Consider the following 26,453-nt stretch of genomic DNA (forward strand, 5'->3'; position numbering starts at 1 on the left):
TCATAAATGCCAGCCTAGGGTTTTTCTTTCAAAAGGATTTAGTCCAAAATGGAGTCAGAGATGGAATATCTTTCAGTCAAGGTGGCTTGATGGTTTATTCAGCGATACAGCACGTGATACAGTAAGACACAAAAAGCAAAGCTCACACAAGACGCAACCCGTTATATAGCCTGGTCTCCTGTGGTATTTCACAATATGTCTCTTTCCACGTTTGGCCAAGGTCAATCACTCCTCAATAAAGCCAACATGCGTGCCCACTCATTATCTCTAATGTCCGCTCCTTCACCCCTCTCAGTTCCCTGTCCTCCTCAGACCTTAATTCACCCCTCTCAGTTCCCTGTCCTCCTCAGACCCTAGTTCACCCCTCTCAGTTCCCTGTCCTCCTCAGACCCTCCTTCACCCCTCTCAGTTCCCTGTCCTCCTCAGACCCTAGTTCACCCCTCTCAGTTCCCTGTCCTCCTCAGACCCTAGATCACCCCTCTCAGTTCCCTGTCCTCCTCAGACCCTAGTTCACCCCTCTCAGTTCCCTGTCCTCCTCAGACCCTAGATCACACCTCTCAGTTCCCTGTCCTCCTCAGACCCTAGTTCACCCCTCTCAGTTCCCTGTCCTCCTCAGACCCTAGATCACACCTCTCAGTTCCCTGTCCTCCTCAGACCCTAGATCACACCTCTCAGTTCCCTGTCCTCCTCAGACCCTAGATCACCCCTCTCAGTTCCCTGGCCTCCTCAGACCCTAGTTCACCCCTCCTCCCCCTCGCATCACCCTTAATGAGACCTCCATATGTGTCTCCTCACTTATCTGGCTCGGTCAGCTTGACCTGCCACTCTTGGTCCTTACTCCTTCCCATGGGTGAACATAGATCCCAGAATCAGAGGTAATCTGTTACCAGAGGTAACAGCTGAGTGTTCCCAGCTGTTCACCCACGGCCACTTCCCTCTTCACTGTCCTAGGAAGCCATGTTTTATAACTCCTGAACACATAACAGCCTCACTTGAGATATGCACACACATACTCACAAACTGACAACTCTCCCTGGCCCCCCTTTCTCCGCTTTGACAAGACCCCTGTTCCCACATTCCTTGCTATAAACTAGTTTAGGACATAGCCCAACCTTTCTTCCTCACCACTGCGCACCACACATGCCTGCCTACCTGCTCTATCATCAATAAACCACGACACCAGTCTCACAGGCACACCACTGAATACGTTAAATACATAAAACGGACTAGTTGGTGTGTCTTTGCTGCCACCGTGTGGTTATACAGTGAACGACGTGGAGGTTGTTGTCATAGTAATCATGGAAAGGTTGTTTTGTCAACAACAGGTGGCTTTTCCTTCCGTTCTTGTCCACGTTGGTCTAATTCGATCAACTGTGTAGTAATTAACACATACGCAAATATGGCAGGAAAAAGTGGACTAGAAGAACTGGACATAGAGGCTTTGAGCGCTGAGCAACAGGAGACACTTAAACAATATAAGGTACAGTAAATAAAGGTCTAGCTGGTAGCTACAGTACAGTACAGTGCTAGTAGTTGCTAGGCTATCACTAACAATGATTAATTTACTGATACTAGTACAATACAATAAAACTAAAATCACATCAGCGAGCTGACCTTCAATTATTTCTTTGTAGATAAAAACAAGAATTGACAATGAAAAATATTTAAGAGCGCATCCAGAAGTCGAGTTGTTGATGAGCGACTTCCTAAGGTTTGAAAAAAACAGCGTATTACTGTGCGTCCCATTGCTGTGCATTCATGTATGCGTCCCATTGCTGTGCATTCATGTATGCGTCCCATTGCTGTGCATTCATGTCTGAGTCAGTGATGTATAGAACTGCTGTACTTCTGTTCTGACAGAGATGTGTTCCTCAAAAGACCAGTCGACATACGTGAGTTCGCGGCAGGTAGGCTAGGTTTTTGTGAAACAAACACTCACGCACGCACACACACGCACACGTGTACACGCGTGTAGTGAATAACGTGCTTTGTTTCTTTCAGGTCACTTTACAAACCCAAACCTGGCCACGAAGATCACTTCCCATCTACACGGCTTTACTGAAACAGACTAACTTACAGAAAGCTTCTTCAATACCTTTTTTTTTAAGCTCTGATAAGCAGTCTGATACAATAGCTTGATTCAGTTATGAAATGAAATACTGTATCTTTGTTTTAATTTGCTTCAATGCAAACTCTTTGTATTTCAGATTTTCACAGAAAGTATCATTTTGAATTGTAGACAGAGATGGTATGGCATGTGAAGTCCACACATCCTTCACTCTAGTATAAGTACAGATACTCATGTTTAGAAAGACGTAAGACGTTTAAAGTAATGACTACACTTTTCACTCAAGTTAAAGTAAAGAAGTATGGTCTCTGTATACTTAAGTAAAAAGTAGTCTTTACTACTACCTGTTGGACCTCACAGCATATTAATACACTGATACAAAAATGTTGTCATTCGCCAGGAATCCTTTTTGACGCAGACAACTGACATTTAGACATTTAGTCATTTAGCAGACGCTCTTATCCAGAGCGACTTACAGTAAGTACTGTAAGGGAAATCCCCCCGAGGCAAGTAGGGTGAAGTGCCTTGCCCAAACGTAATTTTGCACGGCCGGCAATCGAACCGGCAATCTTCTGATTAATAGCCCGATTCCCTAACCACTCAGCCATCTGACCCCCAACTTCAAACATTTGCCTCATATATGGCCATGGGTGATCAGGAATGTCTATTCTCAGTCATGTCTACATCATGTCTAACTCCCTCTGTCTCATCCATAACATTGGTCATTCTTCTTGTTGCTTGTACAGTGTAACAGTGTAATAACTACCTAAAAACTGTGTAATAAACGGTGCACTAACAGTGTGCTAACAGTGTAATAACAACATAACTGTAATAAACAGTGTAACAACAACGTAATAACAGTGTAATAACAACATAATAACAGTGTAATAACAACGTAATAACAGTGTAATAACAACGTAATAATAACATTGTAACAAAGGCGTAACTATAGTGTTATAACAACTTAATAACTGTGTAATCAACGTGTAATAATAACACAATGATCATGCCACCAAATACAGATTAAAACTGAGTCTGGTTTGAAATGTAAGAAATAGAAAGTACAGATATTTGTATATAAAAGTTAAGGAGTGAAAGTAAAATGTAAAAAGATGTTAGAAAAATAAATAGTGAAGTAAAGTACTGATACCAGAAAAATTTGCTTAAGAAAAGTAACAAGTATTAGAATGTCTTTATTGGAACAGAGTGACTAGTTCTTCCATACGTGTATGATGAGTGTAGTTGAGGTGGATGTGCCTGTAGCCTGGGGAGATAGCTGGAGCTGGGCTGTTTGTAATACACCCTGTTCCAGGGAGAATAAACTCTATGATTGCGTTAATCAGTTTGATATTTAACAGTAGTGAAGCTTTTGTTGTTTTTAACCCACAGTAAACTCTTGTGAGAGCTCATCCCTGAATACAGCTTGGATATATACATAAACAGCGTTGATGTTTCCAAATGTGAAGTTTAAAAAATATGTTTCAAGGTAGATTGTTACCCTAGTTACAGTGCTAGTACTTCAGAACTGGAGAGAGCAGAGTAAACCATGTTAAATGAAGTTTGTCCAGCCCTAACAACTTGTCAGTAAAGATGCACATTCTACATGACATACAGTACCTCACTGTATGTCCAGCTGATGTAGTGTTGTTACTGCACCAGACCAGTTAGACCAGGTCATTCTCAGAGGAAGTTTCTACTGGGCATTCACAGAACGGTGTTGAAGCTCTATGTTTGGGAAACGGCCAGCCCCACAGTGTGCATAGTACACAGTGTACATTGTACACAATGACAGTAAAAAGAAAAAGATGATGAGCATGACTTGTATTATTTGTCTGTCTGAAAGCAATAACCTTGATTAACCAGTTAGCTTGCAAAGGCAATATTTGCTTCAGTCATACTTTACAAATGTGATAGGTATACACACCTGGACACTCTGTAGACTTCATTTAAATTACAATAAGTCTATTCAGTCTAATAAGTCTATTCAGTCTGATAAGTCTATTCAGTCTAATAAGTCTATTCAGTCTGATAAGTCTATTCAGTCTGATAAGTCTATTCAGTCTAATAAGTCTATTCAGTCCGATAAGTCTATTCAGTCTGATAAGTCTATTCAGTCTGATAAGTCTATTCAAACCCCATGGATGGCATCTTTGTGTTGTTGTCTCTGTGTAGTCCTTATGATGGATTGAATGTGTTTTAATACCTGGCTTCAAATACATTTCCCCTAGTGGGATCAATAACCTTGACTTGATCTACAAAATGGATCATTATTTGTTCATGGATTGTGTTTGTAAAGTGTGAATTGTGTGGATTACATTTTCTATAAAAAGTTGATCTTGATTCATTGTTAAATAATATGTCTTTATTCTGTGATGCATTCTAGCAAGGCTTATTTTACAAAGATTTAAATTCTTAGTATGTGATATCTATCTAACCCAGGCATGTTCCATGCCTTGAATAGTTACGTAAACTAGGTTGGGGGGTAATGTGGTGTAAAGGTTGGGAGGTCGTGGTGGACAGATGTTACCAAGACTCCTGGGACCATGAGCGAGCCGCCCTATCACAGAGCGAGCCGCCCTATCACAGAGTGAGCCGCTCAATCATAGAGCGACCCGAAAAAACTCCCGGTGTTGTTTCATTATGTTTGAGCCTTATTGGTTACATTAAAGTTGAAAGATTATTATGGTGGAAGCTTTATGAATTAACAAAAAATAGATTCATACTGTCACACTTTACTGATCCCAAGAAGAAAGACACCATCATAGCAGAATGTTTTATAAATATCAGTATGTCAACATGTCAATATGATTGTATTATAATTTGATCTGAAGAAGCCTTTCTGTGAATAGGTTATTCAGCATAGCGTGACAAGATTCATTCCCTCACACAATGTCCTCAGCTTGTCTGACTCACAAACACACAAACACTGCACCTGTTCTGACACACGTGAAGCCTCCCAGGGCGCATTCGAATGTGTGAGAGAGGAGGAGGGACAGATCATTGTTCCAGGTTTGGTGCTTACCTGTAGACACGCTCACCTGTAGAGCACACAGCACTCAACAAGGACAACCTGCTCAGGTGAGTACCACTGGCTTCACCTTCAGAATGTCATACTAGGGCTTTGATCAGCGTTATTTCTTCTCTTGAATTTGAGATTTGTCATTTAAGCAAGTGGCATGTTGTCCTTTGTGAATGAAATGCTCAGCCATCAAATACAGTTATACAGAGCGGAGACAGTAACAATTTTAAAATGTAAAAATGGTTGAAGTGATCAACAGAATGATGTTGTTAATGTAGCATTGTGGATCTTTTAAACTTTAAACTTTCTTTTATAATAGACACACTTAGACATAGTTATATTTTTTTGTCGTTTATTGCCAGTATATAGTAATTAATTATCGGAATGTTTGTTGACTGATTAAAATGCTGACATTAACTCATTTACAAAACAACAGATTGTTAAAGCCTATACTGTCTACTTTGGTACTTGTTCAGTTGATTCTAATAAACTGATAAATAATCAACAAGAGTAAAATAAATAAATAGTAATTGTTACAGCCTGGAGAAGAGCAGAGTCGCCGTTTCACTACAAATGATTCCTCCTGTAGTTTCTTGTGCTCACTACATTCATGGGTTAGAATCCCCCCTCAGCCGTACGTAAAGCACCTTCCTGCAGTATGTGCATTGTGTCAAAGGTTCAAATCCCTGTACAGCTTTTATAAGTTGCTTTGCATAGATGTGTCTGCTGAATGAATGCATTTGAGGGAAAACCAAACTCAGGAATCGCATTTGTGTGGCCCATTTAAATACCTGAGAAAGAGATGTGGTTTCACAGCAGCATGAAGAGGGAGTCAGATTCAGTCAGTCAGATTCAGTCAGTCAGATTCAATCAGTCAGATTCAGTCAGTCAGATTCAGTCAGTCAGAGTCAGTCTGTCAGATTCAGTTACTCAGATTCAGTCAATCTGATGACAGTGTCGGCGGGCACTAAATCTATCTGAGAGGACTGAAAAACAGAGATCATGTAACATGTTGTTCAGTCTCCTTCTCACCCCACAGGGGCCTGTCCATAGGGTAGGTAACCCAGGGTAACCAAGGAGGCAACTGGGCAGGTATAACAAGCCTCAGAGGAGGAAGTGTTTAACCTTGAATGTCACTGAGGTATTTGCATGGAGACAGGAACCATGACAACCAGTGACGGACCACGCTGAGGACAAAGGATGATGACACATTCGGTTGATAAACAATTTACATTTAGTCATTTAGCAGACGCTCTTATCCAGAGTGAATTACAGTAAGTACAGGGACATTCCCCCGAGGCAAGATAGGGGGAAGTGCCTTGCCCAAGGACACAATGTCATTTTCGCACGGCCAGGAATCGAACCAACAACCTCCCGATTGGTAGCCCGATTCCTTAACCGCTCAGCCATCTGACCCCCATTTAAAGTTAACTTCCTCATCTGTTTACAAAAAAATAAACAATTTAAAGTTAACTTCCTCATTTGTTTACAAAAAACTTTCCCTAGAATTCTGAAGCCCATTGATCTTCATTCAGAAAGCAGAACTAGAATGCTTCCTGTTGTCATGTTATCCTGTCACCTGTCTCCTAGCTAGGCTGCTGCTCTGATCTGTCTGATCCAACATGGACACCCTGACAGGAACAGTGACTTCCTTCCTCCTCCTCCTCCTGGCCCTGGTGCCCTCTGGTGAGTAACCAGCCCTCCTCTCACGCCAATACAGAGCTCCTCCCCAGACTGTCCAAATGCTGTGTTCCCTGTGCTTGGAAACACTGTGACATGTCTGGCAGATAGTGCTCCAGTGGCAGATAGTGCTCCAGTGGCAGATTGTGTTCCAGTGGCAGATAGTGCTCCAGTGGCAGATAGTGCTCCAGTGGCAGATAGTGCTCCAGTACAATGTACAGTGTTTCACACTGCAATACAATTCCAGTGGTTATGGTACCGCCCTCGATGCCGCCCCCTGGCCCAGCCACGCCCCCTGGCCCAGCCACGCCCCCTGGCTTCCCAGCCACGCCCCCTGGCTTCAGAGACGAGGCCAAGAATCTGGTAACACACCATCACCATCACCAGCACACCATCACCAGCAGACATCACCAGCATATATATATACATATTCACATTTATAGTCAGTAATAATGTGATTTCTCTATTCTACCAGATGATGCAATGCCTGGGAATGGGTAAGAACACATTCTAGTGTGCATGCATGTGTGTGTGTGTGTGTTGCCATTCATTCCAACAGTTGCTTTAGACCAGGTGCTGCAGATGAGTGTAGAGTTTGGTCTGTTTCAGGATACCAAGTGCCACCGATGGTGATGATGTACAACGTCTCCAGTTCCAAGTGAGTCTTTGTGTGTTTCTTTACATGAAGGTGTTTTCCAGTTCCAGTCAATCTCTGGATTCAACAAAAATGTCTTTATGAAATTGTTACCAGAAATGACATATAATGCGACCCTTTACCTGCTGACTAAGTCCATGTCCTGTGGCGCTCCTCCCTCCTGCTCAGCACCAGTGGGGGCCCAGCGGGGGACACCATGTCTGGGCTCAGCTCACTTCCCATCTTCCTCTCCCTCCTGTCCTCCCTGCCCCCACCAGACTCTGGGCGGCTGCATCTCCAGCCCAACAAAACCATGGAATACCCAGACCAGCAATGGGTATACACACACACACTCACACACACACACACACACACACACACATACATACTATTAAAAAGCTTGTAGGAACACTCAGACTAATTTACATAAAGAAAAAACAACAGCATTAGAGCATGAGGTACAACATTATTTATTTGCATATTGGTGCCTCATTTATGGAAATGTCATGAGTTCATGAGTAGTACACCAGCTAAGGAATAAGTGATATGTTTTTACTGAGGCGGGACTGGTAGCAGAGCCTGAAGCGGGTAGCAGAGCCAGGCCTGGGGTCCTGAGAGGACGAGAGTGTGATTACTGGGATGCACAGGAATGAATGATGATATGAAGGGATGCATGCATATTTACCAGGCATTGAACTCAGGGTGTGGGGGAGAGTCCTAGTGGTCACGGCCGAGCAGCAGCTCAGCAGATCCCCTGGGAGGCCTGGATAGACGACAGGGAGAAGCAGAGAAGCCTGGATAGAGGACAGGGAGAAGCAGAGAAGCCTGGATAGAGGACAGGGAGAAGCAGAGAAGCCTGGATAGAGGACAGGGAGAAGCAGAGAAGCCTGGATAGAGGACAGGGAGAAGCAGAGAAGCCTGGATAGAGGACAGGGAGAAGCAAAGAAGCCTGGATAGAGGACAGGGAGAAGCAGAGAAGCCTGGATAGAGGACAGGGAGAAGCAGAGAAGCCTGGATAGAGGACAGGGAGAAGCAGAGAAGCCTGGATAGAGGACAGGGAGAAGCAGAGAAGCCTGGATAGACGACAGGGAGAAGCAGAGAAGCCTGGATAGAGGACAGGGAGAAGCAGAAAAGCCTGGATAGACGACAGGGAGAAGCAGAGAAGCCTGGATAGACGACAGGGAGAAGCAGAGAAGCCTGGATAGAGGACAGAGAGAAGCAGAGAAGCCTGGATAGAGGACAGGGAGAAGCAGAGAAGGGGCAGGCTGGGAGGGTGACGATAACATGCTAGCACAAGGAGCAGAGGAACGGGAGAGACTTTATGCAGAACTAGTAATTGAAAAAAGGGAGTTTGAGGTTCGGTTGCATTCCTCCGTGCTTGTACTGAGAAGATGTATGAGTTGATTGGAGTGAAGGAGGAGTCTTGGTGCGCCATCTTCCTCCAGAACTTCAGTTAATCTAACTCCATTATGTATGGTTTGCAAGTACACCTGAAAATATCTATAATGATATTCTCCATAACCTCTTCTCTTTGTCTCTGATAGTGTTTATCTCTACTTCTCTCTCTCCCTCTCTCTCTGTGTAGAACATGACAGAGAGGATGTGGAATTGTTCCAGTCTTCCAGGTCTGATCAAGCTCATGAGGAACTCCTCGGTCAGTGCTTGCCTGCCTCTCAATCACGAGCTTCTATTCCCCACGACCTCATTCATTGACTGTGATCTAGTCTGGTGTTCCAGCAGAATGCTGTTTTCCTGTAACCCCCCCCCCTCCTCTTCCTCAGGAGGGCCCTCTGTAACCCCTCCCCTCCTCTTCCTAAGGAGGGCCCTCTGTAACCCCTCCCCTCCTCTTCCTCAGGAGGGCCCTCTGTAACCCCTCCCCTCCTCTTCCTCAGGAGGGCCCTCTGTAACCCCCTCCCCTCCTCTTCCTCAGGAGGGCCCTCTGTAACCCCCCCCCCTCCTCTTCCTCAGGAGGGCCCTCTGTGTTTCTTCCGGGCGCTCGTCGCCCCCCTCTCCTGGACGGCTCTGACGATGACTGGCGGCAGCAACCTGGAGCCGGAGGACTATGGGAGGCTGGTGTGGGCAGCTTGGCCTTTCCTCCAGAACATGGCACCTCTTCAGATGGGCCTGCCCAGCAGCATACAGCGTCCACACCTCCAAGTCATGTGAGTTTGTGTGTGAGTTAGTGAGTGAGTGCATGTGATCACACACATTTAGGTTTATTTTGGGTGTGAGTGTGAAGAATGCATGCTGATGACTGTAACATCCCTTCACGTGCACACCTACACACACACATGCAATGTGATGCCAGACGGCTGTGCTGGTTTCAGGATGAAGATGATGCGAGACGTCTTTGGCTCTCTGTCGGAGGGGCAGCAGGACCAGGTGAAGGAGTGGGTGAGGGAGCAGATCGGACTCAACGACTTCAACTGCAGCATGGCTGATGGGTCACAGAAACCAGACCAGGGCAAGCCTAGGACACCTGGTGAGATGCTCGACAAACATCATGTGTGTGTGTGTGTGTGAGAGTGAGTGAGTGACGAGCTCTCCCCTCTGACTCTGCAGGGAGCTCCTCTCCTCCTCGCTGCTCTAAGGAGCTGCAGTGGCTGAAGATAGAAGCCTTGAAGACGATGGGTCCCTTCCTCACTCGCCTGTCTGTTGACGATATCAAAACCATCCCCAAAGACCAGGTCTGTGTGTGTTTCTGTGTGTGTACGTGTGTGACTGGCTGTGTGTGTGTGTGTGTGTGGTGGATATATGTATCACATAAGAGTTGTATCAAAAAGCTAGAGTCTCTCCTCCCTTCTCTTCCTCATCCTCCTCCTAGATCTGCAACTTCTTAACGACCCCGGATTTTAGCTCCTCCTTCAGGGGTGTGGCCAGGATGAACTCCGGTCTCGGCAGGAAGTTCCTGGAGATGGTCAAAGACTGTTCCAATGAAGGGTTAATACAGAATATGGACAGGTGAGTGCGCGTGCGCGCGCGCGTGTGTATGCAAACCAAATAGGGACTGATTGTAGGATTTGCATTGATCTGTATCTTTTCCATGGCCTTGTTCAGGCTTGGCTCACTGGCATGTTTCTATGGCGACGCCCCGACCCTGAACTCCTCCCTCAGTAGAAAACTTCTGTCTCAGCTGAGCAACTGCATCAACTCTGATGTCAAAGAGGTGACCTCCTCCTCTGTCTGCCCCCTCTCCTGCCTCGTGTAGTTCAGGGCCAATAGAGTAACTGTTCAAAGTTCACACACGAACACAGTGATGTCACACATGAACATGGTGATGTCACACACAAACACGGTGATGTCACACACAAACACGGTGATGTCACACACAAACACAGTGTTTCTCCTGCTTCGTCTTCTCCTCTGACCCTGTGCCTCTGACCCTGTGCCTCTGATCCTGTGCCTCTGCTCTCAGCTGAAGAAACGCTTGGTGGACAAGCTGATGATGTCCTCCCCGTCACCAGTGGACTCCCTGCTGAGCGAGCTGGGGCCGGGGGTGACAGCCCTGCCCTCCTCCTTCCTGGCCCAGTTCTCCATCTCAAGCCTGCAGGACACCCTGGCCTCCCTGGGCCCCAAGGCCAAATGGAGCGTGAGCCAGGCCAAGGCCCTGGCCAGTAAGCTGCTGCAGGGGAAGGAGGTGAGCTAACAGGGCTAGCATGTGCAGTGAGCTAACAGGGCTAGCATGTGCAGTGAGCTAACAGGGCTAGCATGTGGGGTGAGCTAACAGGGCTAGCATGTGCGGTAAGCTAATAGGGCTAGCATGTGCGGTGAGCTAACAGGGCTAGCATGTGGGGTGAGCTAACAGGGCTAGCATGTGCGGTAAGCTAATAGGGCTAGCATGTGCGGTGAGCTAATAGGGCTAGCATGTGCGGTGAGCTAATAGGGCTAGCATGTGCGGTGAGCTAATAGGGCTAGCATGTGCGGTGAGCTAAAAGGGCTAGCATGTGTGGTGAGCTAACAGGGCTAGCATGTGCGGTGAGCTAACAGGGCTAGCATGTGCAGACCTGGCCAAGTCTCTCTGTGTGCGCATGCTATTGCTAAATTACCTTTAGTGTCTCCTGCGTTTGCGTTCTGTTGGTTAATCTCTCTCGTTTGCTCTCTCCCCCTCTCTCACCCCTGTCTCTCTCCCTCTCTCTCACTCTCTCTCTCTCTCTCACTCTCTCATAGTCGGTGACCAATCAGGAGCTGGTGTCTCTGGGGCCGGCGGTGAGAGGCGTGGCCTCAAAGCTGTTCAGGAAGGTCAAAGCCCTGGGGCTTCTGGGTACTGAGGGTCTACAGAGCATGAGCCAGAGCATGACCAAGCTACAAAAGACTGCGCTTCTGGAAGGGGTGAGGAGGGGGGGGGGGAGGGGGTGAGGGGAGAGGGAGGGAGGGGTGTGGGGAAAGATTAGGAAAGTAGGTGTGGAGGGGACGAGGGAGGAGAGGATGGGAACGTAAAGTCTGGGTTGGGAGACAAAAAAGAACACAGAAAGAAAAGTTTTCAAGCAATAGGTACACAGGTACACAGGTTGTGTGGACAACAGATACACAGGTTGTGTGGACATTCCTATCCCATCACTCTGGCCCAGCCTGTAAACACAGCCCCTCCCTGTGCAGCTTCGTAAAGATACTAACGCCTCGGAGCTGGTGCGGCAAGTCCCTGCTGCCCTGCTCTCCAGCCTGTCCCTGAGCACCCTGGGCCAGGCCAACTTCACCTCCTTCAACCAGCTGGACGGCAAGACCTGGACACGAGCACAGGTGACCCAGACGCCCAACACTGACCTCCACACACACACACACATCTCAGTTCTGTTAACCAGCAGAGGAGTGGACTCTGGAGGTTCATTCCTGTTTGTTCCATGAATACAGGCAGCGTTCCTGGTCAAGAAAATCATGGGAAAGACCATTAAACCTGCAGCTATGAGGTAAGAACTGATGACCCTGTCCTAGTTGTCCTGGCTGATGACAGTACTCTGCAGCCGGGGGGGTAATGATGTGGTAAATGACCTTCACAGGAAGCTGGGCTGGGCCATGCAGGGCGTGGCTTGTGACATGATTAACCAATCGACGGATAGTGATGCTATGGACATGGCCATGGCACTGACAGATAACCCCCAGCTGCTCACCAGAGCTCAGGTACACACACACACAGACACACACACAGACACACACACGCAGACACACACTCACAGCCTTCCTGGTGAGTGTGTCTCTCTCTTGTGTCCCAGGTGTGCTGTGCTGCTCGCAGGCTGTTTGGCAGCTTGGAGAAAGTTAGAGCAGGCTACTTCAGAAACCTGACAGAAGACGAGCTCAACCACGTTCCCACAATCCTACTGCTGCACTTACAGTAAGGAGACATGGACTCACACACTGTACTCACACACACACACTGTACTCACACACTGTACTCACACACACACACACTGCACTCGACCACACACGTATGCAAAGTGTCTCTCCCCTCACTGTTGTTTGTGACTCTTCACTCGTCCAGGGCTCCGGTAATAGAGGGTCTCCCTGCCTCGGTGTGCTCTGCCTTCCTGGTGAAGATGGGCCAGGCCAACCTGAGCTCTGTGGCCCTCAGGTCCCCCTCCCGTCACGCTCTCACCAGCAGGGCTCTCAGCTGCCTGCTCAACGTATGCAACACTGCCTCCACGTCAGCTGCAGCCAGCACGTCTGCTCAGGATGGAACATAACCTGTGTGTGTCTTTGTGTGTCTGTGTGGTGTGCGTGTAGGGTCGGAACATGTCAGAGCTCAGCAGTGATGAGGTGCTGAGTCTGGGGTCTCTGCTGTGTGAAGTCCCTCCCTCTCAGCTGGCCCTGCTGAGCCAGAGCACCCTCAGCTCCACCCTGCCAGCACTGGCCTCCTGCTCGCACATCCCTCCTCTCCACAGGACGGCGCTACTGCAGCTGCTCAACCAAACTTATGGGTGAAACACCTCGTGATGAAGACTAACCCTAACCCCAAACCCAACACTAACCTTACACCTAACCCCAACACCTAACACTGATCAAACCTTCTTCTGCTCCAGTGATCCAAGGTCCCCGATACGAACAGTATCAGAAATGAGAAAGGAAACAATGTGTTTGTTCATTTCAACAGGGACCCATCCAATTGGTCAGCCGATACCACGGTCGCCCTGGCTCCACTTCTCCTATTGGATGATTCCACCGTCCGTTCACTGCGCTACAGAGTGAGGGGCTCCACGTGGCCTGGAACATCTCCAGCTGTTTGTGTTTGTGTTCAGTCGTCCTCACAGCCCTCACCATCTCCCTCACACCTCTCCTCTGACTCTCCCCAGTCGTGGCTGAAGGCGACTCTCTCAGACCTGCTGGACAGCATGCCTGCTCAGCAGGGGGCCCCCGGCCCCTCAGAGTACAGCAGCGCCCTGGACCTCTCCACCCTGCGATGGAAACTGTTCTCTCTCTCCACGTCCCCAGCCACACCGGCTCGCAGGAGGAGAGCAGGTGACACACTAAATAAACAAGACTGAACTTGGGGAATTACACACATTTCTCAGATTCTCTCTCCTTCATGCCGTCTCTGTCGTTCTCTCCTTGTTCCCTCTCTGTGTAGCTTCTCCCCCGGCAGTCCTGGTTCCCCTTCAGGCTCAGATTGAGGACTTGGGCCCGGCTAACGTCTACTGGACCCCTGACCAGCTGTCTGCCATGTCAAATGACACTTTCATTAACACCGCAGACACGCTTGGGGCCGTCACAACCTACAGTAGCGATCAGCTGAGTGTGCTGCGGCAGAAAGTCATAGGGGTACTGAGAAAGACCAACTCATGTTAATGACAACAAGTAGCACACAAGTCACCTTTGATAATACTGCTGTCATTCTCACGTGGTTAAACCTGAAATAGATGACTGACTGTTCAGATGACTGACTGTTCAGATGACTGTGAGGCCTGGACAGATGCATGTGCTCCTTCTCCGTGTGCCTCTGCAGGCGTGGGGTCCCGTGGCTAGTCTGAATGAGAGCCAGGTGGTCCACCTGGCCTGCATCTGCCAGGGGTTCAACCTCCCGGAGCTGTCCAGCCTCCCCATCTCCTCCCTGGACACCCTGGAGGCCCTGGCTCCGTGCTCCTGGACCCAGACACAGGTAGGGACAAACCCCGGGAAGTACCAGATGGGGATGATTATGCTGAGGTAAATGATGATGATGACGACAACGATGAGGATGTTGCTGATTCCTGCGGTCCCTTACAGAGGGAGACAGTGTGGAAGTGTTATCTTGGGCGCTGTGGCATGACGGTGGGACAGCTGACAGCTGTGGAGATCGTGGGACTGAATCAGTTTGTCTGTGGGCTCAGTACTAACGAGACGACTCAGATCAACGCTGACGTTTTCAGGTCAGGAATCCTGTGTGTGTGCATGGGTGTTTGATGTTGTGAGTGTGGAGTGTCATGTGACTAAATCCCCGTGTCCCAGGGAGGCTGTGGGGCCCCTGGGAACCCTGCAGTGCCCCCTGGTGGTGACAGAGAAGCTGAAGGAGAGAGCAGTGGCTCTGTTCGGAGCGCCCAGCAGTTGGAGTCAGGCTCAGGTCAACACTCTGGGCAACATCATCGGTCAGAGTCACATCTAGCCCAGAACTTGACTTTGTCTGAACCAACATCACACAAAAGCCAGGGTTAAATGAGTCCTTTCTAAAAACATATTTGTCATTTCTAATGATCTCTTTCTTCCACCTTCTCTAGCTGGTCTGACTTCAGCCGAGCTGAATTCTCTGAGTTCTTCTGTTCTTCCATTCCTCTCCCGTACCGGCGTCACTCTCATCCCCCCTGACCGGCTGGCTGTGAGTAGACCTCTCTCTCTCTCCCTCTCCCTCTGCCCCTCTCTCTCTCTTTGTCTCCTCCTGCCCCTCTTTCCCTCTCTCTCTCTCTCTCTCTCTCTGTCTCCCCCTGCCCCTCTTCCCCCCTCTCTCTCCTCAGACAGTAATCTCTTTTTTTCTGATAAGATTTTTGGAGTGGCAACTTTTCATGGGACTGGAAATAATAATTCTGTAATAAAAAAGGCTGATGGAAGAATGGACATAATAATGATCAAAAAGTCAGTGAAGGATATAAAGAACAATTACAAATACTGCATGTAACAGTCAAATGATGGAGAGAATAGTTCAGAAGAGTTATATGAGGATTTATAACTTCCCTCTCGGTCTCCTCTCCTCCCCTCCCCTCCTCCCGTCTCCCCTCCTCTCCCCTCTCGGTCTCCTCTCCTCCCCTCCCCTCCTCCCGTCTCCCCTCCTCTTCCCTCTCGGTCTCCTCTCCTCCCCTCCCCTCCTCCCGTCTCCCCTCCTCTCCCCTCTCGGTCTCCCCTCCTCCCCTCCCCTGTCTCCCCTCCTCTCCTCCCCTCCCCTCCTCCCCTGTCTCCCCTCCTCTCCCCTCCTCCCCTCCCCTCCTCCCCTGTCTCCCCTCCTCCCCTGTGTCCCCTCCTCGTCTCCCCTCCTCCCCTCCCCTCCTCTCCCCTCTCGGTCTCCCCTCCTCCCCTCCCCTGTCTCCCCTCCTCCCCTCCCCTCCTCCCCTGTGTCCCCTCCTCGTCTCCCCTCCTCCCCTCCCCTCCTCTCCCCTCTCGGTCTCCCCTCCTCCCCTCCCCTGTCTCCCCTCCTCGTCTCCCCTCCTCCCCTGTGTCCCCTCCTCGTCTCCCCTCCTCCCCTCCCCTCCTCTCCCCTCTCGGTCTCCCCTCCTCCCCTCCCCTGTCTCCCCTCCTCCCCTGTCGCCCCTCCTCCCCTGTCTCCCCTCCTCCCCTGTCTCCCCTCCTCGTCTCCCCTCCTCCCCTGTCTCCCCTCCTCCCCTGTCTCCCCTCCTCCCCTGTCTCCCCTCCTCTCCCCTCCTCGTCTCCCCTCTCCTCCTCCACAGGCGCTCCCAGGCAGCCAGCTGGAGGCCCTGGGTCCTGACAATGCCGCCATGGTAACCGAAGCTCAGAGAGCGATGCTGGGAGTTGACCAGTGGGCTGCCCTGGACACCGCCCTGGGCCTTCCTGCCCCACGTGCCACCTCCACAACCCCAAACCCCCCCGTCAACCTGCCCCAACAGTCAGGTGAGGCAGAGGCAGCCTCTGGTCCAGGATGTGTCAGGTCAAACCCAGGAAGAAGGATGTCATGTCGTTTCTCTGTGCTGCAGGAGCGTCTACGCTGGGAACCCTGGGACTTGGAGTCTACCTGCAGCCGTGCCTCATCCTCCTGCTGCTGCTAGTGCTGTAGAGCTAACAGCACAGGAGCTGTCCTCTGGAGCCCTCTCCTCCTCCTGCTGTAGAGCTGTCCTCTGGAGCCCTCTCCTCCTCCTCCTGTAGAGCTGTCCTCTGGAGCCCTCTCCTCCTGCTGTAGAGCTGTCCTCTGGAGCCCTCTCCTCCTCCTGCTGTAGAGCTGTCCTCTGGAGCCCTCTCCTCCTCCTGCTGTAGAGCTGTCCTCTGGAGCCCTCTCCTCCTCCTGCTGTAGAGCTGTCCTCTGGAGCCCTCTCCTCCTCCTGCTGTAGAGCTGTCCTCTGGAGCCCTCTCCTCCTCCTGTAGAGCTGTCCTCTGGAGCCCTCTCCTCCTCCTGCAGAGCTGTCCTCTGGAGCCCTCTCCTCCTCCTGTAGAGCTGTCCTCTGGAGCCCTCTCCTCCTGCTGTAGAGCTGTCCTCTGGAGCCCTCTCCTCCTCCTCCTGTAGAGCTGTCCTCTGGAGCCCTCTCCTCCTCCTGTAGAGCTGTCCTCTGGAGCCCTCTCCTCCTCCTGTAGAGCTGTCCTCTGGAGCCCTCTCCTCCTCCTGCCCTGTACTCACTACTCAGCCTTGTACCTTGAAAAGACAAGTCTTATGCTTAATCTACCTGCAACATCTTTCTCATGCTTAACTGTGACCTGAGGGTACTGTATGTATACATTATGTTTATCAATATACACGATAGAAATGTCTTTCCAGAGAATTTGAGGACCATACTTATGATGTTAGTCTGAAAGAAATAACTAACTTCTATGATAATAAAGAATATATTCATTGAATACGAGCCCAAGAAAATTCAAAATTAAACACTGAATGACTAAGAGACAATGTGACAATACCACTTTATTTCAATCAAAACAGAACACAGGTTCTGGTTGGAAATTTCCAACAGAAACACAATTAATTTAGTAGCTTGAGAAGATAGACACACGACACACAAATCAACTGAGAGAAAAGTCTACACTGCGTTCATGACTTAATAATTATCATTAAAGGAAAAAAGAAAAACATTCAACAGTATTTAATGGTTTTACCTGGAGCAGAAAGCAGTGTTTCATGCAGTCTCTACAGAGTAGAATCACAGTACCCTAATTCTGCTCATCAGCATTCCACACCATGTCTACTGAGCTCCCCTCGGTCCTCAGCCACGCCCAGCCACAGAAGCCCTGTTTCCCAGTCTACCGTGCTCAGAACACACATGAAGCATCCCAGCTCCTCACTAGCCTCACCTGCTGTCACTCATGGAACATTGTGCTTCTGCCTAACAAGAGTCATAAAAAGGTTCAAACTAAACCGCGTTCCATTACTACGGAACATTCCAGTAGCGAGAACGCAGGGACAGAAATATCAGAGTAGCTTTTGGGGCAAATTCACTGCATTCAGAGTGTAGCTCTGTCGAAGTTCTCATCATTCTCACCAACTCGTCTCCTAGCTAGGGTTCACAACCTGCCCCCTGATGACACAGAGCTCAGTAACCAAACAACTTACCTCTCTCTCCCTCTGACACTCTTTACACACACACACACACTACTAAAGACATGATTACAAGTGAGGCACTTTCAGCTGTTTCCATCTCCTCTGTCTTCCCTCTCTCCTCCTGATCCAGCATATCTCTCTCTCTCTTGTCTCTGGTCTCCTTGTCCTCTCATGTTGGTTTATCCGTCTTCCGCGCTGTGATAAACGCCATGCCGTGAGTCCTGAAATGTGTGTTCAGATCTACCGTCTTGTCAAAGCGTTTCCCACACACCTTACAGCCCACCCTGCCCTCCCTCTCCTCTCCCGGTGACGTGAGGGCATGCGAAGAGGGCGACCCAGGGGAACCCCCCCACGGGCTGGCATCGCCGTAGTTCCCTCCGTTGCCTGGCGAGAGAGCGGGGCGATCGTTGGATGACGCGTGGCTGTGGATGTCAGGGGCCGTGTCTCTGACCCGGTGGCTGATGAAGCGATGACGAGAGAGGGAGGGGGCGGAGGCAAAGCAGGCACCACACTGCAGGCACTGCAGGCTGGCTCCGCCCCCAGCTCCGTCCCCGCGGTGCTGAGGGATGTGCTCCAGGAAGAGCGCCTGGTGGTCGGTGGTGAAGCCGCAGGGAGCACAGCGGTAGCCTGACTGTGGAGGGGCGGGGGGGGCCATGCGAGGCCTCTTGGCTGGGCTGGTCCCCTCTGTGACCTCCTCCTCCTCCTCCGTCTTCACCCTCCTCGCCCTCCCCCCCCGCCCCGCCCTCGGAGCTTAGGGGGGGCAGAGAGCTGCTGTCCTGCTCTGGGGAGCTGCCAGCGTCCTCCGGCCCTGGCTGCTGCCACACACACACACCGCATCACACACTCCTCCCATCTCAGTACATTAGAAAACAGAGCAGAACAACGTGTGTGTGTGTGTTTACCTGTCCTGTGTCCCCAGCATGTCTCAGCTGGATGTGTCTGTCCAACACCAGCCTGCTGCTGAAGGTACGCTTCCCCTCAGTACAGAGCCTCCAGACAGAGAGAGAGGGGGGGGGGGGGGGGGGGGAGATGTGTTAGGACTGGGGATCTGGAGGAAAATGCTGAATGGTTGTAGAGACAAAAGTAGGTTTTTAGGGTGCAGGATGCAGGGTGCGGTGTGCAGGGTGCTCACTGGCAGTGGAAGACTCGCTTGATGCCCTTGTGTTTGACGCGGATGTGGCGTCTGAGGCTGGAGGTGGAGGAGAAGGAGCTCTCACAAAGACTACACGGGAACTTCTTTAAAACCTGTCCACAGATCAACACAGATCCACACAGATCCACACAGATCCACACAGATCCACACAGATCCACACAGATCCACACAGATCCACACAGATCCACACAGATCCACACAGATCCACACAGTTCAACACAGATCCACACAGATCCACACAGATCAACACAGATCCACACAGATCCACACAGATCCACACAGTTCCACACAGATCCACACAGATCCACACAGATCCACACAGTTCAACACAGATCAACACAGATCCACACAGATCCACACAGTTCAACACAGATCCACACAGATCCACACAGTTCAACACAGATCAACACAGATCCACACAGTTCAACACAGTTCCACACAGATCCACACAGATCCACACAGATCCACACAGATCAACACAGAGCCACACAGATCAACACAGATCCACACAGATCAACACAGATCCACACAGATCCACACAGATCCACACAGAGCCACACAGATCAACACAGATCCACACAGATCCACACAGATCCACACAGTTCAACACAGATCCACACAGATCCACACAGATCCACACAGATCAACACAGATCCACACAGATCAACACAGATCAACACAGTTCCACACAGATCCACACAGATCCACACAGATCAACACAGATCAACACAGATCCACACAGTTCCACCACTGTTAATGGTCAGCTCAGGAAAAATGACAATCCACTCATGGAGGTGACTCAGTGTTGACAGCTTGAATGACAAGTGGCACTGCTTTGCTGTTAGTCCTGACCTTGCCGTGCTGCTCGGCCATGTGGGTAATGTAGTCCTCTTTGTCGTTGTAGCGGGCGTGGCAGGGGGCACAGCTCCAGCCTGAGATGGTCTTGGCCCTGTCTGCTTCCTTGTCCTCCTCCTCCTCCTCCTCCTCCTGGTCTCTCCACTCCTCCCCGTCCGAGCTCTCTGCCTTCACAAAGCCACGCGCCCGGGGAGCAGGGGCCGGGGCCGCCGTCACAGCAACAGGCACTTCCTGTTTGACCACTGGGCCCTTGTGTGTAGACTGAGCAACAAAACAACATGAGAGAGAGAGAAGAAGAAGAATGTAATAAGAAAGGGAGGAAGGAGAGAGAGCCCACACTGAGCCCTGACCTTCAGACCTACCTTGATGTGCTCCAGCATGGAGCTCCTCTGGGCATACAGCTTGGTACACTCAGGACACTTGAACACATGCACCTTCTGCTTGGTCAGGTGGGTGTCAAAGTGAACGTAGAGCAGGGGCTTCTGGGTAAACACTGTGTCACACATCACACACTTGTAGATCATCCTGAGAAGGAAACAACAACCATGAGAATACAGATAGGACAGGCCGTGTGTGTGTGTGTGCGCGTGTGTGTGTGTGTGCTTACTTGGCCTGTCCAGCGGTGAGTGTGGGGTGCTGGGTGCTGATGTGGCCCTGAGCGCTGGGGGCAGATTTGAAAGCCATGGGGCAGCTTGGACACTTGTGGAACACCTCACAGTGAGCCGTCTGAATATGGGACTTGACAGAGTTCAGACCTCCAAACACCACCAGACAACTGGAACACCTGGAGACAGAGAGGGAGACAGGGAGAGAGACAGGGAGGGAGACAGGGAGAGAGACAGGGAGAGAGACAGGGAGAGAGACAGGGAGAGAGACAGGGAGAGAGACAGGGAGAGAGAGACGGGGAGGGAGACAGGGAGGGAGACAGGGAGGGAGACAGGGAGGGAGACAGGGAGAGAGACAGGGAGAGAGACAGGGAGAGAGAGATGGGGAGGGAGAGACAGGGAGGGAGACAGGGAGAGAGACAGGGAGAGAGACAGGGAGAGAGACAGGGAGAGACGGGGAGGGAGACAGGGAGAGAGACAGGGAGGGAGAGACAGAGAGAGAGACAGGGAGGGAGACAGGGAGAGAGAGACGGGGAGTGAGACAGGGAGAGAGACAGGGAGGGAGAGACAGAGAGAGAGACAGGGAGGGAGACAGGGAGAGAGAGACGGGGAGGGAGACAGAGAGAGAGACAGGGAGGGAGACAGGGAGAGAGAGACGGGGAGGGAGACAGGGAGAGAGAGACGGGGAGGGAGAGACGGGGAGGGAGAGACGGGGAGGGAGACAGGGAGAGAGACAGGGAGAGAGAGACGGGGAGGGAGACAGGGAGGGAGAGGGAAACAGGGTGATTAAGGCAAAGAGAGAGAGGGACAGACAGACAGACAGACAGACAGAAGAGGAGAGATCCTGACCTGTATCCGATGCGGCGTGCGAAGTGCAGGCAGGCGTGCTCCAGGTGGGTCTGGAAGGCCGCCTGCTTGGCCACGCCCCCACACTCAGGGCAGACGTGGGGGGGGCGGGACTTGTGGATGCGCTGGTGAGCTGCAGCACTGCAGCCGTTAGGCAGGAGCATGGGCGGGGAGCACTCCATACATGACTGGGGAGGGAGGGGCAGGAACGTGTTAGCTGCACCCACAAAGACACGCCTTCTACAGACTGCTGCCGACTCCACACCCTCGAGGGACGGCAGCTATCTGGAGACACTAGGGATGCTCACAACTAACCATGGAACTGTTAACCAACAATATGGATGTTTACCGGTTAATACTATCGGTAAAACAGTGTCGCCAGATTCTGCTACTTTTCACCTTTCCTAGCAGATACATATTTCTTGAACCTTTCAACATTATTTTAGCTCATATTTTTTCCAACTTTTCCGAAAATAAACAATTACCTTAATTATTTTAGAATATACATTTTTTCAACCTTTCAACATTTAATTTTTTCAAATATTTCAAATATTTTTCAAATATTTGTTCCAAAGTTTTCAAATAAAAACTTTTTTCAGTCACATAAAAAGGTTAATAGTAATTTTGTTTGTTGTTTTTACCTTTCAAAACTTTATTTTTTACACAGAGTGGAGAGGACTATTTGTGCTTCGTTACTTCACCTCTCTGTTCCCTTATGACTAAAAAGTCTCACCTAGCAACAAATCTAGCGACTTTGTGCTCCTTTGGCAATCTCTGTTTCTGTTGCTGAGTAGCAGCAAAGTAACTGGACTTCTGAGTTGTTGCAGGTGCCAAAGATGTAGGTACAGCCGGCGCTCTCGGATTCAATGGGTTTTCATTTTAAATTACATTTAGTCATTTAGCAGACGTTCTTATCCAGAGCGACTTACAGTTCATCTATATTTTGTCTGTAAACAGCATCTGTTTATGCTGCTGTTTACAAATCAAACCTTTAAGGGGAAAAAATATTTGTTTTATTGGTATTTTGTTTCATGGGTCAAAGACACTTGCCCATTTAACTTTTTTAATCTTGTTGGTTAATGGTCGTTAACGAGCGTTGGTTATCGGCCAATTAAGTTTTTCTAAATGAGCGCACACACACACGTACACACACACAGGTACACGTACACACGTACACACACACGTACTGTGTTGAGGGCTGGTTTGACTTCCTGGAAGTGAGCCACCACCTCCGTCCTGCTGTTGAACTGCACGTGACACTCAGGACACTTGTTACTGCCATACTGCATCGGCTCCGCCTTCTTACTGACGATTGGCTGCTTCTGCAGCTGGGGGGCGGAGCCGGTCGCCGGGGCTGTTGTCAGGGCAGTCACTGAGGGCGACAGCACAGACGACATGGAGGGAGAAACAGAGAGCATGCCTGGAGGAGAGAGGAATGAAGAGAGAGAGGATGGACAGAATCAGATCGAGCCCACAGTAGCTGTAACCAATCACGTAGTAAAGAATATTCTAAAGATGGACATGAAACATGACACACAGCAGTCTGTGTGACGTCATTTCCTGGTCTGAAAACACTAACCAATAGGAGTGGTGTCCTGCTGACCAATCATCTGCTCCAGGCTGACAGGCCTCATGACCAGGTGAGAACACTGCATCACCAGGCCTCTCTCCTTGTGCTCGCGGGCGTGCAGCAGCAGGCTGCACTTGTTGAAGAAGGCCAGCCTCTTGGCACAGTGGTTACACGTCACCTCGATGCGCAGCGAGCGCCGATCGTAGTGACGCGCCAGGCTGCGCTCCAGGGCAAAGGCATCGCCACACTCCAGACAGCGAAAGCCCTGACGGAGAAGGAAGGAAGGAAAGTGTGTTTAGAAGGGGGAGACTCTTCACACAGCCAGACAACTAGCATGGTATCACGCCCCTGTCTGTGGACGGGCTCAGGGAAACAGCCTCACCTGAGCTGGAAGGGGTAGGCCCCACTCCGGGGGGGGAGGGGAGGACAGGTCGGGCTTGTAGCTGGGCAGCAGGTTCTTGCTGTTGAGGATCTTGTTGAAGGCCTCCACCAGGCTGGACTGGCTGCGGGAGATGATGGCCCCCGTGCTGTTGACGATGGAGGCCGGCCGGCTGCCTCCCTGGGGGGGGGAGGCCAGTGACATGCTGCTGGTCACGGTCTTCTGGCCCAGGCTCCGCACGCTCACCCCCGCTGGCGCCATCCTGGGGGAGGACGTGACGGACGGCAAGGCGGCAGACCTGGTGATGCTGACGGCTGTGGCGGACACCTTGGCCTTGCTCTCTGCAGCCATGCTGTTCTGGGCCTTGCTGGCGGCGGCTAGCATGGCAGAGCTGGCGTCCTGCAGGGTGGACACGGGCAGGGGGCTGCCGTCCTTGGCCTTCTGCTGCTGGGACGTCACCCTCTTAGGCCTGGTCACCACCTTACGCCCCGCAGGGGGGGGTCTGGAGCCGTCCACACCTTTGGAGGTCCCGCCCGCTACTTTGGGAGCTACTCTGGTCACGGTTCTAGTGATGCTGCCGGTCGGGGTCTTCACTGTTTTGATTCGGACTTTGAGGGGCCGGGAAGGGCCTGCTGCAGTTGCCGTGGCGTTTGCAAGCTTTGGATCCATGTGAGAGGAGCCGGCAGCAGGACCGAAGGTGTCCGCACCTCCCTGTCCATCCTCTGTCTCCATCTTCTCCCCTCCCTCTGTCCCGCTCCCCTGACTGGGATCGCTCTCCAGGGGCTCCTCTCTGCTCTGGGGCCCCTGGGGCCCCTGTGTACCCTGGGGCCCCTGCAACATGGGGGCCGGAGCGGGAGCTGGGCTGGGGCTTTTCTTGGACATGGGCGGGACGGCGCCCGTCTGATCAGGCGGAGGGCTTTCAGGGGAGTCCCTCTCGTCGATGATGTGCTCTGGATACTGTTCGTCTGGGGCTGTGAGGGAGGAGGACAGCCAGGCTGGGGGGAGCTCAGGCTGGGGGGGACACCTGGGAGTGAAGGACACCTTCTCTGGGGGAGAAGAGAGGAGAGGGGGGGCAGGGAGAGGAGGAGGGGACGAGGGCGTAGGCGAGCCAAACAGTTGGGAGGGTCTTCTGTGTCGCCGTGGGAACTTGGGCGGCGAGCGCATGGGAGAATCCGGGCTCTCCTGGATCACCAGCGGACTTCCCAGGTCAGGCTCCGAGTCCGAGTCCGAGTCCATGAGGCGCTGGAGCCCAGATCTGCTGCTCCCGTTGGAGGGGGGAGGGGTGGGGGGCGGGCTGGGGGGGCGGGGAGCATGGAGGATAGCGGGAGGGGGCAGGTGTTGGGTGTCAGAGGGGGAGGAGGTGAAGGGTGTGGGTAGAGGCGTGTGTGGGGTGAGGAGAGGCTTGAGTCTGCTGAGGAAGCTGGCTGTGTGTCTGGCAGTGCTGACGGACTGTCCCTCTCCTCCACTGTCTTCTCTGCCGGCCAGGGGGGAACTGGAGGACCACAAGTCCCCACTGGCTTGGCTCTGCCCTCTGGCGTTAGCCTCCAGGGTGGGTGGGGGGCCCTCAAAGCCATTGCGGATCTGTGGCTCTGAGCAGACCAGACCAGGCATGCGGCTGGCCTGCCGGGCCCCTAGCAGAGAGCCTCCCCCTCTGGCCGACGTCTGAGGAGCTGTGGGGCCACTCCCCTCAGGACTGTCTTCCTCCTCCTCTTCCTCCTCCTCCTCATCCTCCTCCTCATCCGACCCCTCCTCCTCCTCTCCAAACACGTCAGACCGCACGCTGTTCTTCACAATCACACTGACCACCGGAGTGTCTCCCTGAGGGCTTGGAGGGCTGTTGGGTGGTAAGGGGGAGCTGCTGGGGCCTTTCCCTGAGTCCTCCCCGCAGTCCTCTGGGCTGGATTGGATGGCCTCTTTGGCATCAATGTCAGGAATGTCAAAGGCTGCCAACAAATCATCAAAGTCTGGGGTCTTCATGTCACCCATTCCCAGATAACGACCAAACCCTGCAGGGAAATAGATATCATGTTGAATTACACCAAGGCCTGCCCATATTTGGTAAACAATTTGCAGAACATTTTAATGTTCTACCTTCTGTTTGACCAAATGTTTAAATGCTTCCTTGATCAGTCTACTACTTAGTTCGTTAAAGAAACGTGGTCATAACAGCTTTATTTTAGTCTGCAAACAGCTAGCCTAATAACGTCGCTAGCCAGTTAGCCTCTGGCATGCTTCCTGAACTTGCCATTTCCTTCTCTGCTTTTACCAACTTAGCTTGCAAGCTACTGCTTTTCCTCCAAATGAAATCAAAACATCTGACGGAATGCACTAAAAACATACAATAAGGCAACAAGCGTGGCGCTTTGTTGGCTATCTAGCTGTTTTATTCTAGGATTTTAATCATTTACAAACTTTGTGGCTAGGAACACCTCAACAGGCTAGCCATGCAGATGCTAGTTAGCTCCGTCTGTTAGCTGGCTAGCTGACGTCCAACCCGCCTCGACGACACATTGAGGGGCATTTAGCTAGTTACCTTTTACGTTTATGTTTAATCGAGTTTAAACCAAATGTATAGTGTGCAAAACCCAAACTGCTGTCTAGCTAAGTCTCCTTAAGACATACAAAGTATTTAGTGACATAGTTGTAAAGTTTTTAAACTCTTAACAGCGAAGAAAATGTCTAGATTTGTTTACCTCAAACTAAATGGGAATCCTGACTTTCCTTTAGGATGACGCACGAGTTATTCGTCATCAGAAGATCGACAAAAGCGAGTGGCCAGACCCGGAGGCACAACACGTAATAATCCAAGTTATCTACATGCACAAGTTCACTTCTCACAGTACCTCAGTTTACTAAACGGAGCTACAATTTTATCAACAATGACAACTACGTTTGACATACAAATAACTAACGATGCAACAAAAGATGTTATCTTGACAAACGTAGCCCTGTTAGATTTTTTAAGGTTGCAGTGGTAATATCTTTCTATTAGC

General features: G+C 50.8%; 3 protein-coding genes across 8 annotated transcripts; 2 read left to right on the plus strand and 1 right to left on the minus strand.

Annotated features, from left to right (window-relative positions):
* The first annotated feature begins 397 nt into the window (after positions 1 to 397).
* Positions 398 to 2,551, plus strand: LOC124487809 (RIIa domain-containing protein 1). The gene is made up of 4 exons (XM_047050147.1): positions 398 to 1,480; positions 1,635 to 1,711; positions 1,861 to 1,907; positions 2,002 to 2,551. Exons 1-4 carry the CDS (start codon positions 1,400 to 1,402, stop codon positions 2,070 to 2,072), a joined length of 276 nt encoding a protein of 91 aa, XP_046906103.1. The 5' UTR covers positions 398 to 1,399; the 3' UTR covers positions 2,073 to 2,551.
* A 2,488-nt stretch (positions 2,552 to 5,039) lies between these two features.
* On the plus strand, positions 5,040 to 16,785 carry otoa (otoancorin). 3 transcript variants are annotated; one of them, XM_047050192.1, is made up of 29 exons: positions 5,040 to 5,146; positions 6,678 to 6,773; positions 7,015 to 7,130; positions 7,243 to 7,264; positions 7,377 to 7,425; positions 7,591 to 7,738; positions 8,987 to 9,055; positions 9,370 to 9,563; positions 9,729 to 9,883; positions 9,964 to 10,088; positions 10,226 to 10,362; positions 10,459 to 10,567; positions 10,817 to 11,038; positions 11,569 to 11,730; positions 11,998 to 12,138; positions 12,250 to 12,305; positions 12,396 to 12,516; positions 12,609 to 12,727; positions 12,875 to 13,016; positions 13,117 to 13,310; positions 13,484 to 13,574; positions 13,683 to 13,848; positions 13,958 to 14,148; positions 14,333 to 14,485; positions 14,593 to 14,735; positions 14,815 to 14,951; positions 15,081 to 15,178; positions 16,239 to 16,419; positions 16,503 to 16,785. In XM_047050192.1, exons 2-29 carry the CDS (start codon positions 6,710 to 6,712, stop codon positions 16,580 to 16,582), a joined length of 3,585 nt encoding a protein of 1,194 aa, XP_046906148.1. In that variant the 5' UTR covers positions 5,040 to 5,146; positions 6,678 to 6,709; the 3' UTR covers positions 16,583 to 16,785. The 3 variants fall into 3 exon arrangements, with proteins under 3 accessions (XP_046906148.1, XP_046906150.1, XP_046906149.1); XM_047050194.1 differs by having other exon boundaries at positions 5,048 to 5,146; positions 6,682 to 6,773; XM_047050193.1 differs by lacking the exon at positions 5,040 to 5,146 and having other exon boundaries at positions 6,488 to 6,773.
* A 621-nt stretch (positions 16,786 to 17,406) lies between these two features.
* Positions 17,407 to 26,258, minus strand: znf687a (zinc finger protein 687a). Of its 4 annotated transcripts, XM_047050180.1 has the most exons (12): positions 26,154 to 26,258; positions 23,464 to 25,466; positions 23,091 to 23,346; positions 22,699 to 22,931; positions 21,515 to 21,699; positions 20,668 to 20,844; positions 20,423 to 20,585; positions 20,058 to 20,321; positions 19,185 to 19,297; positions 18,934 to 19,042; positions 18,818 to 18,864; positions 17,407 to 18,786 (listed from the first exon to the last, which is right to left on the minus strand). In XM_047050180.1, exons 2-12 carry the CDS (start codon positions 25,444 to 25,446, stop codon positions 18,222 to 18,224), a joined length of 4,095 nt encoding a protein of 1,364 aa, XP_046906136.1. In that variant the 5' UTR covers positions 25,447 to 25,466; positions 26,154 to 26,258; the 3' UTR covers positions 17,407 to 18,221. The 4 variants fall into 4 exon arrangements, with proteins under 4 accessions (XP_046906136.1, XP_046906135.1, XP_046906133.1 ...); XM_047050179.1 differs by having other exon boundaries at positions 18,386 to 18,864; positions 18,955 to 19,042; XM_047050177.1 differs by having other exon boundaries at positions 18,386 to 18,867; positions 18,955 to 19,042.
* Positions 26,259 to 26,453: the final 195 nt, after the last annotated feature.

Source organism: Hypomesus transpacificus, unplaced genomic scaffold, assembly GCF_021917145.1.
Source record: "Hypomesus transpacificus isolate Combined female unplaced genomic scaffold, fHypTra1 scaffold_101, whole genome shotgun sequence".
Taxonomy (NCBI): domain Eukaryota; kingdom Metazoa; phylum Chordata; class Actinopteri; order Osmeriformes; family Osmeridae; genus Hypomesus; species Hypomesus transpacificus.

Coding starts and splice junctions, on each gene's coding strand:
- LOC124487809 (XM_047050147.1), top strand. CDS start 1,400: ATGGCAGGAAAAAGTGGACTAGAAGAACTGGACATAGAGGCTTTGAGC. Junction 1,481..1,634: donor AGACACTTAAACAATATAAG/GTACAGTAAATA, acceptor ATTTCTTTGTAG/ATAAAAACAAGAATTGACAA. Junction 1,908..2,001: donor CATACGTGAGTTCGCGGCAG/GTAGGCTAGGTT, acceptor TGTTTCTTTCAG/GTCACTTTACAAACCCAAAC.
- otoa (XM_047050192.1), top strand. CDS start 6,710: ATGGACACCCTGACAGGAACAGTGACTTCCTTCCTCCTCCTCCTCCTG. Junction 11,731..11,997: donor AGACTGCGCTTCTGGAAGGG/GTGAGGAGGGGG, acceptor CTCCCTGTGCAG/CTTCGTAAAGATACTAACGC. Junction 14,952..15,080: donor CACTCTGGGCAACATCATCG/GTCAGAGTCACA, acceptor CACCTTCTCTAG/CTGGTCTGACTTCAGCCGAG.
- znf687a (XM_047050180.1), bottom strand. CDS start 25,446: ATGGGTGACATGAAGACCCCAGACTTTGATGATTTGTTGGCAGCCTTT. Junction 21,700..22,698: donor TCAAACCAGCCCTCAACACA/GTACGTGTGTGT, acceptor CTCCCTCCCCAG/TCATGTATGGAGTGCTCCCC. Junction 18,787..18,817: donor CCAGAGCAGGACAGCAGCTC/TCTGCCCCCCCT, acceptor GAGGGCGGGGCG/GGGGGGGAGGGCGAGGAGGG.